We start from the raw sequence: 19,674 nt of genomic DNA, 5'->3' as shown, positions 1-19,674 counted from the left end.
CATCACTGTACACCTCATCACCTACATCCTAACCACCAACCCATCACACATCACTGTACACCCCCGCACCTACATCCTAACCACCACCCCATCACACATCACTGTGCACCCCCTCACCTACATCCTAACCACCATCCCATCACACATCACTGTGCACCCCCTCACCTACATCCTAACCACCACCCCATCACACATCATTGTACACCCCCCTCACCTACATCCTAACCAACCCCCCATCTCACATCACTGTGCACCCCCCTCACCTACATCCTAACCCCCACCCCATCACACATCATTGTACACCCCCCTCACCTACATCCTAACCACCACCCCATCACACATCATTGTACACCCCCTCACCTACATCCTAACCACCACCCCATCACACATCACTGTGCACCCCCTCACCTACATCCTAACCACCACCCCATCACACATCATTGTACACCCCCTCACCTACATCCTAACCACCACCCCATCACATATCACTGTGCACCTCATCATCTACATCCTAACCACCACCCTATCACACATCATTGTACACCCCCCTCACCTACATCCTAACCACCACCCCGTCACACATCACTGTACACCCCCCTCACCTACATCCTAACCACCACCCCATCACACATCATTGTACACCCCCTCACCTACATCCTAACCACCACCCCATCACATATCACTGTGCACCTCATCATCTACATCCTAACCACCACCCTATCACACATCATTGTACACCCCCCTCACCTACATCCTAACCACCACCCCATCACACATCACTGTACACCCCCCTCACCTACATCCTAACCACCACCCCATCACACATCATTGTACACCCCCTCACCTACATCCTAACCTCCATCCCATCACACATCACTGTGCACCCCCTCCCCTACATCCTAAACACCACCCCATCACACATTACTGTGCACCCCCTCACCTACATCCTAACCTCCATCCCATCACACATCATTGTGCACCCCCCTCACCTACATCCTAACCACCATCCCATCACACATCACTGTGCACCCCCTCCCCTACATCCTAACCACCACCCCATCACACATCACTGTGCACCCCCGCACCTACATCCTAACCACCACCCCGTCACACATCACTGTGCACCCCCTCACCTACATCCTAACCACCACCCCGTCACACATCACTGTGCACCCCCCTCACCTACATCCTAACCCCCACCCCATCACACATCACTGTGCACCCCCCTCACCTACATCCTAACCTCCATCCCATCACACATCATTGTACACCCCCTCACCTACATCCTAACCACCATCCCATCACACATCATTGTACACCCCCTCACCAACATCCTAACCACCACCCCATCACACATCATTGTACACCCCCTCACCTACATCCTAACCACCACCCCATCACACATCACTGTGCACCCCCGCACCTACATCCTAACCACCACCCCATCACACATCACTGTACACCCCCTCACCTACATCCTAACCACCACCCCATCACATATCACTGTGCACCTCATCACCTACATCCTAACCACCACCCATCACACATCACTGTGCACCCCCTCACCTACATCCTAACCAACCCCCCATCACACATCACTGTGCACCCCCCTCACCTACATCCTAACCCCCACCCCATCACACATCACTGTGCACCCCCCTCACCTACATCCTAACCACCACCCCGTCACACATCACTGTGCACCCCCCTCACCTACATCCTAACCCCCACCCCATCACACATCATTGTGCACCCCCCTCACCTACATCCTAACCACTACACCACCATCCCATCACACATCATTGTACACCCCCTCACCTACATCCTAACCACCACCCCATCACACATCATTGTACACCCCCTCACCTACATCCCAACCAACCCCCCATCACACATCACTGTGCACCCCCTCACCTACATCCTAACCACTACACCATCACACATCACTGTGCACCCCCTCACCTACATCCTAACCACCACCCCGTCACACATCACTGTACACCCCCCTCACCTACATCCTAACCACCACCCCATCACACATCATTGTACACCCCCTCACCTACATCCTAACCACCACCCCATCACACATCATTGTACACCCCCTCACCTACATCCCAACCACCACCCCATCACACATCATTGTACACCCCCCTCACCTACATCCTAACCACCATCCCCATCTCACATCACTGTGCACCCCCTCACCTACATCCTAACCCCCACCCCATCACACATCACTGTGCACCCCCTCACCTACATCCTAACCACCACCCTATCACACATCATTGTACACCCCCTCACCTACATCCTAACCACCACCCCATCACACATCATTGTACACCCCCGCACCTACATCCTAACCACCACCCCGTCACACATCACTGTGCACCTCATCACCTACATCCTAACCACCACCCCATCACACATCATTGTACACCCCCTCACCTACATCCTAACCACCACCCCATCACACATCACTGTGCACCCCCGCACCTACATCCTATACCACCATCCCATCACACATCATTGTACACCCCCTCACCTACATCCCAACCAACCCCCCATCACACATCACTGTGCACCCCCTCACCTACATCCTAACCACCACCCCATCACACATCATTGTGCACCCCCTCACCTACATCCTAACCACCACCCCGTCACACATCACTGTACACCCCCCTCACCTACATCCTAACCACCACCCCATCACACATCATTGTACACCCCCTCACCTACATCCTAACCACCACCCCATCACACATCACTGTACACCCCCCTCACCTACATCCTAACCACCACCCCATCACATATCACTGTGCACCTCATCACCTACATCCTAACCAACCCCCCATCTCACATCACTGTGCACCCCCGCACCTACATCCCAACCACCACCCCATCACACATCACTGTACACCCCCCTCACCTACATCCTAACCACTACACCATCCCCATCACTGTGCACCCCCCTCACCTACATCCTAACCACCACCCTATCACACATCATTGTACACCCCCGCACCTACATCCTAACCACCACCCCAATCACACATCATTGTACACCCCCCTCACCTACATCCTAACCACCAACCCCATCACACATCATTGTACACCCCCTCACCTACATCCTAACCCCCACCCCATCACACATCATTGTGCACCCCCTCACCTACATCCTAACCACCACCCCCATCTCACATCACTGTGCACCTCATCACTACATCCTAACCACCACCCCATCACACATCATTGTACACCCCCTCACCTACATCCTAACCACCACCCCATCACACATCACTGTGCACCCCCTCACCTACATCCTAACCACCACCCCATCACACATCACTGTGCACCCCCGCACCTACATCCTAACCACCACCCCGTCACACATCACTGTGCACCCCCTCACCTACATCCTAACCACCACCCCATCACATATCACTGTACACCCCCTCACCTACATCCCAACCACCACCCCATCACACATCATTGTACACCCCCCTCACCTACATCCTAACCACCATCCCCATCTCACATCACTGTGCACCCCTCACCTACATCCCACCCACCCCCATCACACATCACTGTGCACCCCTCACCTACATCCTAACCACCACCCCATCACACATCATTGTACACCCCCTCACCTACATCCTAACCACCACCCCGTCACACATCACTGTACACCCCCCTCACCTACATCCTAACCACCACCCCATCACACATCATTGTACACCCCCTCACCTACATCCTAACCACCACCCCATCACACACACTGTACACCCCCCCCCACCTACATCCTAACCACCACCCCATCACATATCACTGTACACCCCCTCACCTACATCCCAACCACCACCCCATCACACATCATTGTACACCCCCCTCACCTACATCCTAACCACCATCCCCATCTCACATCACTGTGCACCCCCTCACCTACATCCCAACCAACCCCCCATCACACATCACTGTGCACCCCCTCACCTACATCCTAACCACCACCCCATCACACATCATTGTACACCCCCTCACCTACATCCTAACCACCACCCCGTCACACATCACTGTACACCCCCCTCACCTACATCCTAACCACCACCCCATCACACATCATTGTACACCCCCTCACCTACATCCTAACCACCACCCCATCACACATCACTGTACACCCCCCTCACCTACATCCTAACCACCACCCCATCACATATCACTGTGCACCCCCTCACCTACATCCTAACCAACCCCCCATCACACATCATTGTACACCCCCGCACCTACATCCTAACCACCACCCCATCACACATCATTGTACACCTCATCACCTACATCCTAACCAACCCCCCATCTCACATCACTGTGCACCCCCGCACCTACATCCCAACCACCACCCCATCACACATCACTGTACACCCCCCTCACCTACATCCTAACCCCCACCCCATCACACATCATTGTACACCCCCTCACCTACATCCTAACCACCACCCCATCACACATCACTGTGCACCCCCTCACCTACATCCTAACCACCACCCCATCACACATCACTGTGCACCTCATCACCTACATCCTAACCACCACCCATCACACATCATTGTACACCCCCCTCACCTACATCCTAACCACCACCCCGTCACACATCACTGTACACCCCCCTCACCTACATCCTAACCACCACCCCGTCACACATCACTGTACACCCCCCTCACCTACATCCTAACCACCACCCCATCACACATCATTGTACACCCCCTCACCTACATCCTAACCACCACCCCATCACACATCATTGTGCACCCCCGCACCTACATCCCAACCACCACCCCATCACACATCACTGTGCACCCCCCTCACCTACATCCTAACCACCACCCCATCACACATCACTGTGCACCCCCTCACCTACATCCTAACCACCATCCCATCACACATCATTGTACACCTCATCACCTACATCCTAACCACCACCCCATCACACATCACTGTGCACCCCCTCCCTACATCCTAAACACCACCCCATCACACATCATTGTACACCCCCCTCACCTACATCCTAACCACCACCCCGTCACACATCACTGTACACCTCATCACCTACATCCTAACCACCAACCCATCACACATCACTGTGCACCCCCTCACCTACATCCTAACCACCACCCCATCACACATCATTGTACACCCCCTCACCTACATCCTAACCACCAACCCATCACACATCATTGTACACCCCCTCACCTACATCCTAACCACCACCCCATCACACATCACTGTACACCCCCCTCACCTACATCCTAACCACCACCCCGTCACACATCACTGTACACCCCCCTCACCTACATCCTAACCAACCCCCCATCTCACATCACTGTGCACCCCCGCACCTACATCCTAACCACCACCCCATCACACATCATTGTACACCCCCTCACCTACATCCTAACCACCACCCCATCACACATCACTGTACACCCCCCTCACCTACATCCTAACCACCACCCCGTCACACATCACTGAACACCCCCCTCACCTACATCCTAACCAACCCCCCATCTCACATCACTGTGCACCCCCGCACCTACATCCTAACCACCACCCCATCACACATCATTGTACACCCCCCTCACCTACATCCTAACCACCACCCCGTCACACATCACTGTACACCCCCCTCACCTACATCCTAACCACCACCCCATCACACATCACTGTGCACCCCCCTCACCTACATCCTAACCACCACCCCATCACACATCACTGTACACCCCCCTCACCTACATCCTAACCACCATCCCATCACACATCACTGTGCACCCCCGCACCTACATCCTAACCACCACCCCATCACACATCACTGTGCACCTCATCACCTACATCCTAACCACCATCCATCACACATCACTGTGCACCTCATCACCTACATCCTAACCTCCATCCCATCACACATCACTGTGCACCCCCGCACCTACATCCTAACCACCACCCCATCACACATCACTGTGCACCTCATCACCTACATCCTAACCACCACCCCATCACACATCACTGTGCACCTCATCACCTACATCCTTACCACCATCCCATCACACATCACTGTGCACCTCATCACCTACATCCTAACCAACCCCCCATCTCACATCACTGTGCACCCCCGCACCTACATCCCAACCACCACCCCATCACACATCACTGTGCACCCCCCTCACCTACATCCTAACCACCACCCCATCACACATCATTGTACACCCCCTCACCTACATCCTAACCACTACACCACCCCCATCACTGTGCACCCCCGCACCTACATCCTAACCACCACCCCATCACACATCATTGTACACCTCCGCACCTACATCCTAACCACCACCCCATCACACATCATTGTACACCCCCTCACCTACATCCTAACCACCACCCCATCACACATCACTGTACACCCCCCCGCACCTACATCCTAACCACCACCCCATCACACATCACTGTGCACCCCCGCACCTACATCCTAACCACCACCCCCATCTCACATCACTGTGCAACCCCCTCACCTACATCCTAACCACCACCCCATCACACATCATTGTACACCTCCGCACCTACATCCTAACCACCACCCCATCACACATCATTGTACACCCCCTCACCTACATCCTAACCACCACCCCATCACACATCACTGTACACCCCCCGCACCTACATCCTAACCACCACCCCATCACACATCACTGTGCACCCCCGCACCTACATCCTAACCACCACCCCATCACACATCATTGTGCACCCCCTCACCTACATCCTAACCACCACCCCATCACACATCACTGTGCACCCCCGCACCTACATCCCAACCACCACCCCATCACACATCACTGTGCACCCCCCTCACCTACATCCTAACCACCACACATCACTGTGCACCCCCTCACCTACATCCTAACCACCACCCCATCACACATCACTGTGCACCCCCTCACCTACATCCTAACCACCACCCCATCACACATCACTGTGCACCCCCTCACCTACATCCTAACCACCACCCCATCACACATCACTGTGCACCTCATCACCTACATCCTAACCACTACACCACCCCCATCACTGTGCACCCCCTCACCTACATCCTAACCACCACCCCATCACACATCACTGTGCACCCCTGCACCTACATCCTAACCACCACCCCCATCTCACATCACTGTGCACCCCCTCACCTACATCCTAACCACCACCCCATCACACATCACTGTGCACCCCCTCACCTACATCCTAACCACCATCCCATCACACATCATTGTACACCCCCCTCACCTACATCCTAACCACCACCCCATCACACATCATTGTACATCCCCCGCACCTACATCCTAACCACCACCCCATCACACATCACTGTGCACCCCTCACCTACATCCTAACCCCCACCCCATCACACATCATTGTACACCCCCTCACCTACATCCTAACCACCACCCCATCACACATCACTGTACACCCCCTCACCTACATCCTAACCACCACCCCATCACACATCATTGTACACCCCCTCACCTACATCCTAACCACCACCCCATCACACATCATTGTACACCCCCGCACCTACATCCTAACCACCATCCCATCACACATCACTGTGCACCCCCTCCCCTACATCCTAACCACCACCCCATCACACATCACTGTGCACCCCCTCACCTACATCCTAACCCCCACCCCATCACACATCACTGTGCACCCCCCTCACCTACATCCTAACCACCACCCCATCACACATCATTGTACACCCCCGCACCTACATCCTAACCACCATCCCATCACACATCACTGTGCACCCCCTCCCCTACATCCTAACCACCACCCCATCACACATCACTGTGCACCCCCTCACCTACATCCTAACCCCCACCCCATCACACATCATTGTACACCCCCGCACCTACATCCTAACCACCACCCCCATCTCACATCACTGTGCACCCCCTCACCTACATCCTAACCACCACCCCATCACACATCATTGTACACCCCCTCACCTACATCCTAACCACCACCCCATCACACATCACTGTGCACCCCCTCACCTACATCCTAACCACCACCCCATCACACATCACTGTACACCCCCTCCCCTACATCCTAACCACCACCCCCATCTCACATCACTGTGCACCCCCTCACCTACATCCTAACCACCACCCCATCACACATCACTGTGCACCCCCATCACCTACATCCTAACCACCACCCCATCACACATCATTGTACACCCCCTCCCCTACATCCTAACCACCACCCCCATCTCACATCACTGTGCACCCCCTCACCTACATCCTAACCACCACCCCATCACACATCACTGTGCACCCCCATCACCTACATCCTAACCACCACCCCATCACACATCATCGTACACCCCCTCACCTACATCCTAACCACCACCCCATCACACATCACTGTGCACCCCCTCATCTACATCCTAACCCCCACCCCATCACACATCATTGTACACCCCCTCACCTACATCCTAACCACCACCCCATCACACATCACTGTGCACCCCCTCATCTACATCCTAACCACCACCCCATCACACATCATCGTACACCCCCTCACCTACATCCTAACCACCACCCCATCACACATCACTGTGCACCCCCGCACCTACATCCTAACCACCACCCCCATCTCACATCACTGTGCACCCCCTCACCTACATCCTAACCACCACCCCATCACACATCATTGTACATCCCCCTCACCTACATCCTAACCACCACCCCATCACACATCACTGTGCACCCCCTCACCTACATCCTAACCACCACCCCATCACACATCACTGTGCACTCCCTCACCTACATCCTAACCACCACCCCCATCTCACATCACTGTGCACCCCTGCACCTACATCCTAACCACCACCCCCATCTCACATCACTGTGCACCCCCTCACCTACATCCTAACCACCACCCCATCACACATCATTGTACATCCCCCTCACCTACATCCTAACCACCACCCCATCACACATCACTGTGCACCCCCTCCCCTACATCCTAACCACCACCCCATCACACATCATTGTGCACCCCCTCACCTACATCCTAACCACCATCCCATCACACATCACTGTGCACCCCCCCGCACCTACATCCTAACCACCATCCCATCACACATCATTGTGCACCCCCCGCACCTACATCCTAACCACCACCCCATCACACATCACTGTGCACCCCCGCACCTACATCCTAACCACCACCCCATCACACATCATTGTACACCCCCTCACCTACATCCTAACCACCACCCCATCACACATCACTGTGCACCCCCGCACCTACATCCTAACCACCATCCCATCACACATTATTGTACACCCCCCTCACCTACATCCTAACCACCACCCCATCACACATCACTGTACACCTCATCACCTACATCCTAACCACCACCCCATCACACATCATTGTACACCTCATCACCTACATCCTAACCACCATCCCATCACACATCACTGTGCACCCCCTCACCTACATCCTAACCACCACCCCATCACACACCACTGTGCACCCCCTCACCTACATCCTAACCACCATCCCATCACACATCATTGTACACCCCCTCACCTACATCCTAACCACCACCCCATCACACATCACTGTACACCCCCCTCACCTACATCCTAACCCCCACCCCATCACACATCACTGTGCACCTTATCACCTACATCCTAACCAACCCCCCATCACACATCATTGTACACCCCCCCGCACCTACATCCTAACCACCACCCCATCACACATCATTGTGCACCCCCTCACCTACATCCTAACCACCACCCCATCACACATCACTGTACACCTCATCACCTACATCCTAACCACCACCCCATCACACATCATTGTACACCTCATCACCTACATCCTAACCACCATCCCATCACACATCACTGTGCACCCCCTCACCTACATCCTAACCACCACCCCATCACACATCACTGTGCACCCCCTCACCTACATCCTAACCACCATCCCATCACACATCACTGTGCACCCCCTCACCTACATCCTAACCACCACCCCATCACACATCATTGTACACCCCCCCGCACCTACATCCTAACCACTACACCATCACACATCATTGTACACCCCCTCACCTACATCCTAACCACCACCCCATCACACATCATTGTACACCCCCCTCACCTACATCCTAACCACCATCCCATCACACATCATTGTGCACCCCCTCACCTACATCCTAACCACCACCCCATCACACATCACTGTGCACCTCATCACCTACATCCTAACCCCCACCCCATCACACATCATTGTACACCCCCTCACCTACATCCTAACCACCACCCTATCACACATCACTGTGCACCTCATCACCTACATCCTAACCCCCACCCCATCACACATCATTGTACACCCCCTCACCTACATCCTAACCACCACCCCATCACACATCACTGTGCACCTTCTCACCTACATCCTAACCACCATTCCATCACTCATCACTGTGCACCTCATCACCCCCTTACCTACATCCTAACCACTACACATCATTGTGCACCCCCTCTCCTACCTATCACAACCAGATGTATCTCCAGTCTCCCACCTATCACCCCCAGCTGTATCTCCAGTCTCCCACCTATCACCCCATATGTATCTTCAGTTCCCCATCTATCACTCCAGATGCATCTCCAGCCTCCCAACGATCACCCCCAGATGTATCTCCAGTCTCCCATCAACCCCAGATGTGTCTCCAGTCTCCCACCTATCATCCACAGATGTGTCTCCAGTCTCCCACCTATCATCCCCAGATGTATCTCCAGTCTCCCACCTATCATCCCCAGATGTATCTCCAGTCTCCCAATTATCACCCCCAGATGTACCTCCAGTCTCCCACCTATCACCCCCAGATGTATCTTCAGTCTCCCACCAATCACTCCCAGCTGTATCTGCAGTCCCCCATCTACCACTCCAGATGCATCACCAGTCTCCCATCATCCCCAGATGTATCTCCAGTCTCCCACCTATCATCCCCAGATGTATCTCCAGTCTCCCACTTTTCACCCCAGATGTATCTCCAGTCTCCCACTTATCACCCCCAGGTGTATGTCCCTTCTCCCAACTATTACCCCCAGATGTACCTTCAGTCTCCCAATTATCACACCCAGATGTACCTCCAGCCTCCCACCTATCACCCCAGATGCATCTCCAGTCTCCCATCTACCACCCCCAGATGTATATCCAGTCTCCCACCAATCACTCCCAGATGTATCTCCAGTCTCCCACCAATCACTCCCAGATGTATCTCCAGTCTCCCACCAATCACTCCCAGATGTATCTCCAGCCTCCCAACTATCACCCCCAGATGTATCTCCAGTCTCCCATCTATCACTTCCAGATGTATCTCCAGTCTCCCAACTATCACCACAGATTTATCTCCAGTCTCCCCCCTATCACACCCAGATGTATCTCCAGTCTCCCAACTATCAACCACAAATGTACCTCCAGTCTCCCACCTATCACACTAAGATGTATCTCCAGTCTCCCACCTATCATCCCCAGATTTATCTCCAGTCTCCCCCTATCGCCCCCAGATGTATCTCAAGTCTCTCACCAGTCACTCCCAGATGTATCTCAAGCCTCCCAACTATCACCCCCAGATGTATCTCCAGTCTCCCATCTATCACCACCAGATGTATCTCCAGTCTCCCACCTATCACACCGTGATGCATCTCCAGCTTCCCAACTATTACCACAGAGTTATCTCCAGTCTCCTGCCTATCACCCCAGATTTATCTCCAGTCTCCCACCTATCACCCTCAGATGTATTCCCAGTCTCCCGCCTATCACCCCAGATGTATCTCCAGTCTCCCAACTATCACCCCAGATTTATCTCCAGTCTCCCACCTATCACACCCTGATGTATCTCCAGTCTCCCTATTATCACCCCCAGATGTATCTCCAGTCTCCCTATTATCACCCCCAGATGTATCTCCAGTCTCCCGCCTATCACCCCCAGATGTATCTCCAGTCTCTTACCTATCACCCCAGATGTATCTCCAGTCTCCCAACTGTCATCCCCAGATGTATCTCCAGCTTCCCAACTATTACCACAGAGTTATCTCCAGTCTCCCACCTATCACCCCCTGATGTATCTCCAGTCTCCCAAAATATCACCCCCAAATGTACCTCCAGTCTCCCACCTATCACACCCTGATGTATCTCCAGTCTCCCTATTATCACCCCCAGATGTATCTCTAGTCTCCCGCCTATCACCCCCAGATGTATCTCCAGCCTCTTACCTATCACCCCAGATGTATCTCCAGTCTCCCAACTATCACCCCAGATGTATCTCCAGTCTCCCAACTATCATCCCCAGACGTATCTCCATTCTCCCACCTATCATCCCCAGATGTACCTCTAGTCTCCCAATTATCACCCTCCGATGTATCTCCAGTCTCCCACCTATCACCACAGATTTTTCTCCAGTCTCCCACCTATCACTCGCAGATGTACCTCCAGTCTTCCACCTAACACCACTACCTGTACCTATCTATCCCAGATATATCACCCACCCAATAAGTGACCCTAGCAATCCCCCCGGAGCCCATGTGTCAGGTGAAGTCTCCTAGTTACCATGTGACAATGTCCGTCTAAGTTCCAGGAGGCTGCGGAAGCTCAGAGACGCCACGTGTGGTTTTCCCCACTGATCTGTCTCGATCTCAACATCTTCCTCAAACTTTATCCAGCGAGCGGTCTCTTTCCACTGCAGCTCCTGGTGCTTGTCTACCACCAGTTCATTCAGCTCCACAAATACCTGCCGGGGAGAGATGGCATGGAGTGGGAGGTGCAAAGCCACACCAACACACATAATGTCTTCCCTGCATCACGCGCACTCTGCCCTCCCAGCGCCACGCGCACTCTGCCCTCCCAGCGCCACGCGCACTCTGCCCTCCCAGCGCCACGCGCACTCTGCCCTCCCAGCGCCACGCGCACTCTGCCCTCCCAGCCTCACGCGCACTCTGCCCTCCCAGCCTCACGCGCACTCTGCCCTCCCAACCTCACGCGCACTCTGCCCTCCTAACCTCACGCGCACTCTGCCCCTCCCAACCTCACGCGCACTCTGCCCCTCCCAGCCTCACACGCACTCTGCCCCTCCCAGCCTCACACGCACTCTGCCCCTCCCAGCGTCACACGCACTCTGCCCCTCCCAGCGTCACACGTACTCTGCCCCTCCCAGCGTCACACGCACTCTGCCCCTCCCAGCGTCACACGCACTCTGCCCCTCCCAGCGTCACACGCACTCTGCCCCTCCCAGCGGTACACAGGCACACACGCTGTCCTCCCAGCATCACACACTCACCTCATGAGGTGTCAGAGTCACACTTTTGCGGTGCGGATGCCTCTCTTTGTGCTCTTTGTTTATGTGAACGACTTGTCCTTTACTCTTGCGCACAAGATGTCTGCGCACAGCGGGAAGGTCCTCAAACCGGTGACCTGAGGTCAGGGGAGATATAGAGGGCAGGAGCATCAGTATCTGTGGTACCTGGACTATCAGCATGCAGTCAGGGAGCAGAAGTAATCAGAACAGGTGTTGGACATTAGCGGTGTTCTATATCTTCCGGGGTCTGAATACAGCAGAGGAGCATCAGGGAATGCATAGTCTAAGGGTTTAAGCTGCTTGCAGCAAAGTAAAGGGAGTACAAGGGGCACATAGAAACATACAAATATAGAATTTGATGGCAGACAAGAACCACTTGGCCCATCTGGACATTTCCCTAGATCACTAGCAGTTAGGTGACCAAGGAGACTCAGTGTGTCAGTATTACACACGTTGGGTGCGACTTTTACACCCAAATTGCTGAGGATGTGCAGATGGCCTGAAGACCGACGGTGAGGGCCTACATGGAATTCTGGAGACACACCGAGTGAGGGTCTAATCAGATGCCTGGAGACACACTGGGTTGCCAGCCTAAACAAGAGGCCTGGAGACACACTGGGTGAGGGCCTACATGGAATTCTGGATACACAAAGGGTGATGGCCTATATGGAGTTCTGGAGACAAACTGGGTGAGTGCCTACAGTATATGGAGTTCTGGAGACACACTGGGTTAGGGCCTACATGGCATTCTGGAGACACACCGAGTGAGGGTCTAATCAGATGCCTGGAGACACACTGGGTTGCCTGTCTAAACAGAGGCCTGGAGACACACTGGGTGAGGGCCAACATGGAGTTCTGGAGACACACTATGTCAGTGCCTATATGGAGTTCTGTGGACACACTGGGTGAGGGCCTATATGGAGTTCTGTGGACACACTGGGTGAGGGCCAACATGGAGTTCTGGAGACACACTGGGTGAGGGCCTACATGGCTTTCTGGAGTCACATTGGGTGAGGGCCTATATGGAGCTCTGGAGACACACTGGGTGAGGGCCTACATGGAGTTCTGGAGTCACATTGGGTGAGGGCCTACATGGAGTTCTGGAGTCACATTGGGTGAGGGCCTATATGGAGTTCTGTGGACACAATGGGTGAGGGCCTACATGGAGTTCTGTGGACACACGGGGTGAGGGCCTACATGGGGTTCTGGAGTCACATTGGGTGAGGGCCTATATGGAGCTCTTGAGACACACTGGGTGAGAACCTACATGGCGTTCTGGAGTCACATTGGGTGAGGGCCTATATGGAGTTCTGTGGACACAATGGGTGAGGGCCTATATGGAGTTCTGTGGACACACTGGGTGAGGGCCTATATGGAGTTCTGTGGACACACTGGGTGAGGGCCTATATGGAGTTCTGTGGACACACTGGGTGAGGGCCTATATGGAGTTCTGTGGACACAATGGGTGAGGGCCTACATGGAGTTCTGTGGACACACGGGGTGAGGGCCTACATGGGGTTCTGGAGTCACATTGGGTGAGGGCCTATATGGAGCTCTTGAGACACACTGGGTGAGAACCTACATGGCGTTCTGGAGTCACATTGGGTGAGGGCCTATATGGAGCTCTGGAGACACACTGGGTGAGGGCCTACATGGAGTTCTGGAGTCACATTGGCTGAGGGCCTATATGGAGTTCTGTGGACACAATGGGTGAGGGCCTATATGGAGTTCTGTGGACACACTGGGTGAGGGCCTATATGGAGTTCTGTGGACACACTGGGTGAGGGCCTATATGGAGTTCTGTGGACACACTGGGTGAGGGCCTATATGGAGTTCTGGAGACACACTGGATGAGGGCCTACATGGAGTTCTGGAGTCACATTGGGTGAGGGCCTATATGGAGCTCTGGAGACACACTGGGTGAGGGCCTACATGGAGTTCTGGAGTCACATTGGGTGAGGGCCTATATGGAGTTCTGGAAACACACTGGGTGAGGGCCTACATGGAGTTCTGGAGACACACTGGGTGAGGGCCTACATGGAGTTCTGGAGTCACATTGGCTGAGGGCCTATATGGAGTTCTGTGGACACAATGGGTGAGGGCCTATATGGAGTTCTGTGGACACACTGGGTGAGGGCCTATATGGAGTTCTGTGGACACACTGGGTGAGGGCCTATATGGAGTTCTGTGGACACACTGGGTGAGGGCCTATATGGAGGTCTGGAGACACACTGGGTGAGAACCTACATGGCGTTCTGGAGTCACATTGGGTGAGGGCCTATATGGAGCTCTGGAGACACACTGGGTGAGGGCCTACATGGAGTTCTGGAGTCACATTGGGTGAGGGCCTATATGGAGTTCTGGAAACACACTGGGTGAGGGCCTACATGGAGTTCTGGAGACACACTGGGTGAGGGCCTACATGGAGTTCTGGAGTCACATTGGGTGAGGGCCTACATGGAGTTCTGGAGACACACTGGGTGAGGGCCTACATGGAGTTCTGGAGTCACATTGGGTGAGGGCCTACATGGAGTTCTGGAGTCACATTGGGTGAGGGCCTATATGGAGTTCTGTGGACACACTGGGTGAGGGCCTATATGGAGTTCTGGAGACACACTGGGTGAGAACCTACATGGCGTTCTGGAGTCACATTGGGTGAGGGCCTATATGGAGCTCTGGAGACACACTGGGTGAGGCCTACATGGAGTTCTGGAGTCACATTGGGTGAGGGCCTATATGGAGTTCTGGAAACACACTGGGTGAGGGCCTACATGGAGTTCTGGAGACACACTGGGTGAGGGCCTACATGGAGTTCTGGAGTCACATTGGGTGAGGGCCTACATGGAGTTCTGGAGTCACATTGGGTGAGGGCCTATATGGAGTTCTGTGGACACAATGGGTGAGGGCCTATATGGAGTTCTGTGGACACACTGGGTGAGGGCCTATATGGAGTTCTGTGGACACACTGGGTGAGGGCCTATATGGAGTTCTGGAGACAAACTGGGTGAGGGCCTATATGGAGTTCTGGAGACACACTGGGTGAGAACCTACATGGCGTTCTGGAGTCACATTGGGTGAGGGCCTATATGGAGCTCTGGAGACACACTGGGTGAGGGCCTACATGGAGTTCTGGAGTCACATTGGGTGAGGGCCTATATGGAGTTCTGGAGACACACTGGGTGAGGGCCTATATGGAGTTCTGGAGACACACTGGGTGAGGGCCTACATGGAGTTCTGGAGTCACATAGGGTGAGGGCCTACATGGAGTTCTGGAGTCACATTGGGTGAGGGCCTATATGGAGTTCTGTGGACACAATGGGTGAGGGCCTATATGGAGTTCTGTGGACACACTGGGTGAGGGCCTACATGGCGTTCTGGAGTCACATTGGGTGAGGGCCTATATGGAGCTCTGGAGACACACTGGGTGAGAACCTACATGGCGTTCTGGAGTCACATTGGGTGAGGGCCTATATGGAGCTCTGGAGACACACTGGGTGAGGGCCTACATGGAGTTCTGGAGTCACATTGGGTGAGGGCCTATATGGAGTTCTGGAAACACACTGGGTGAGGGCCTATATGGAGTTCTGGAGACACACTGGGTGAGGGCCTACATAGAGTTCTGGAGTCACATTGGGTTAGGGCCTACATGGAGTTCTGAAGTCACATTGGGTGAGGGCCTATATGGAGTTCTGTGGACACAATGGGTGAGGGCCTATATGGAGTTCTGTGGACACACTGGGTGAGGGCCTATATGGAGTTCTGTGGACACACTGGGTGAGGGCCTATATGGAGTTCTGGAGAAACACTGGGTGAGGGCCTACATGGAGCTCTAGAGACACACTGGGTGAGAACCTACATGGCGTTCTGGAGTCACATTGGGTGAGGGCCTATATGGAGTTCTGGAGACACACTGGGTGAGGGCCTACATGGAGTTCTGGAGTCACATTGGGTGAGGGCCTATATGGGGTTCTGGAGACACACTGGGTGAGGGCCTATATGGAGTTCTGGAGACACACTGGGTGAGGGCCTACATGGAGTTCTGGAGTCACATCAGGTGAGGGCCTATATGGAGTTCTGTGGACACAATGGGTGAGGGCCTATATGGAGTTCTGTGGACACACTGGGTGAGGGCCTATATGGAGTTCTGTGGACACACTGGGTGAGGGCCTATATGGAGTTCTGGAGACACACTGGGTGAGGGCCTACATGGAGTTCTGGAGTCACATTGGGTGAGGGCCTATATGGAGTTCTGGAAACACACTGGGTGAGGGCCTATATGGAGTTCTGGAGACACACTGGGTGAGGGCCTACATGGAGCTCTAGAGACACACTGGGTGAGAACCTACATGGCGTTCTGGAGTCACATTGGGTGAGGGCCTATATGGAGCTCTGGAGACACACTGGGTGAGGGCCCTACATGGAGTTCTGGAGTCACATTGGGTGAGGGCCTATATGGAGTTCTGGAGACACACTGGGTGAGGGCCTATATGGAGTTCTGGAGACACACTGGGTGAGGGCCTACATGGAGTCCTGGAGTCACATTGGGTGAGGGCCTATATGGAGTTCTGTGGACACAATGGGTGAGGGCCTATATTGAGTTCTGTGGACACACTGAACATTACTTCATTTGTGATTTCTGGAGTTTCCCCATCACTCTGAGGGTCCTTTCCAGCTGGCACATTTAGCAAGTTTATTGGTCCATCTGCAGAACGCTGTATGCTATGGGCTACACTTAGCCAGCGGAGCAGCAATGTCCGCACGTGTGATCAATGGACTAAGCATGTGCAGGTGTCCTGCTCAGAGCACATTGCAGGGACAGGAACTGTATGGTTGATAAATTGGCCCCTAGTATGGATGTCTGAGAGTTGCAAAGAGACACTGCCGGACACTACTCCGCCATCACTCATGTGTAGCATAGAAACAACATCACCACTCACTTTTCATGTAGTCCAGGTCGGCTGATGCCAGAGTCTGGGCCTCACTCTCATCAGTTGGCACAAGATAGAAATGGCCTTCTTCAGGGTGTGTCATGCTACCAATTCTCCGGCGTTCTGTGAGGCTGTAGCTGCGGTGGGGAGGCTGCCGATGAGGGAGGCGTGTTGTACTAATGCCGTCAGCCACCGGAGAACTGCAGGATCCCTGATCCTCTCTGTTGTCACCATCAGTGAGTAAAAGTGGCAGATTAGTACATAGGAGCAGGCACCGGTATGTACAGCATTCACCATCCGGCCCTTTCTTATGAACCCTTTCAGTGCCAAGTGAATTTGTCGAAATAGGTGTGAAATTGCCAAGCAAACATTTGTATCCATCATAATGACCTGTGATGTCACCATAATGACCTGTGATGTCACATCATATAGGAAACAATCCTTTTTATACATTTTAAATTTTCATTTATATAACAAATGTGAGCGACGCAGCCATTTTGCATATCTTTCATAGAAAAGTTGGCACTCAAAAAGGATAATAAGTAGCAAAAACATATCCACCTACGGCCCCGGTACCCTGTCCCTTATCCGTCCACGGCCCCGGTACCACATTCCGAATCCACCCATGGCCCCAGTACCACATTCTGAATCCACCCATGGCCCCAGTACCATGTTCCGAATCCACCCATGGCCACAGTACCACGTTACGTATCCACCCATTGCCACGGTACCACATTACGAATCCACCCATGGCCCCGGTACCCCGTCCAGTATCCGCCCCATGGCCACAGTACCCCGTCCAGTATCCAAGCACACCATCGGTACCCCATCCCATATCCCCACCCAGTAATGACAGGTGTCCAGTATACGCCCATGGCCCCGGTACCCTATCCCATATATCAACCCACGGCCCCAGTACCCTGTCTCGTATCCACCCACGGCCCCAGTACCCTGTCTCGTATCCACCCACGGCCCCGGTACCACATTACGAATCCACCCATGGCCACGGTACCATGATACGAATCCACCCATGGCACGGGTACCATGTTTCGAATCCACCCATGGCCCCGGTACCCCGTCCAGTATCCGCCCCATGGCCCCGGTACCCCGTCCAGTATCCAAGCACACCATCGGTACCCCGTCCCATATCCCCACCCAGTAATGACAGGTGTCCAGTATACGCCCATGGCCCCGGTACCCTATCCCATTTATCCACCCATGGCCCCAGTACCCTATCCCATATATCCACCCATGGCCCCAGTACCCTGTCTCATATTCACCCATGGCACCGGTACCACATCCAGTGTCTGCCTATGGCCCACATTCCGAATCCAC

The 19,674-nt window shown here is 54.0% G+C and overlaps 1 protein-coding gene across 4 annotated transcripts in view; it reads right to left on the bottom strand.

Annotated features, from left to right (window-relative positions):
- The window catches only part of SLC4A2 (solute carrier family 4 member 2), a 255,691-nt gene that overhangs the window by 124,569 nt on the left and 111,448 nt on the right, over window positions 1-19,674 (bottom strand). For all 4 annotated transcript variants that reach the window (XM_083186515.1, XM_083186516.1, XM_083186514.1 and 1 more), the window contains exons 6-8: window positions 18,349-18,560; window positions 13,394-13,527; window positions 12,667-12,847 (exon numbers count right to left, since the gene is read on the bottom strand). In XM_083186515.1, the coding sequence (XP_083042641.1) occupies window positions 12,667-12,847; window positions 13,394-13,527; window positions 18,349-18,560 (527 nt within the window). The remainder of the gene's footprint in view (window positions 1-12,666; window positions 12,848-13,393; window positions 13,528-18,348; window positions 18,561-19,674) is intronic.

This window comes from Crinia signifera, chromosome 5, assembly GCF_055691185.1.
Source record: "Crinia signifera chromosome 5, ASM5569118v1, whole genome shotgun sequence".
NCBI lineage: Eukaryota > Metazoa > Chordata > Amphibia > Anura > Myobatrachidae > Crinia > Crinia signifera.
The sequence above is the reverse complement of the archived record's forward strand: the minus strand, read 5'-3'. Positions and strand labels throughout refer to the sequence as shown.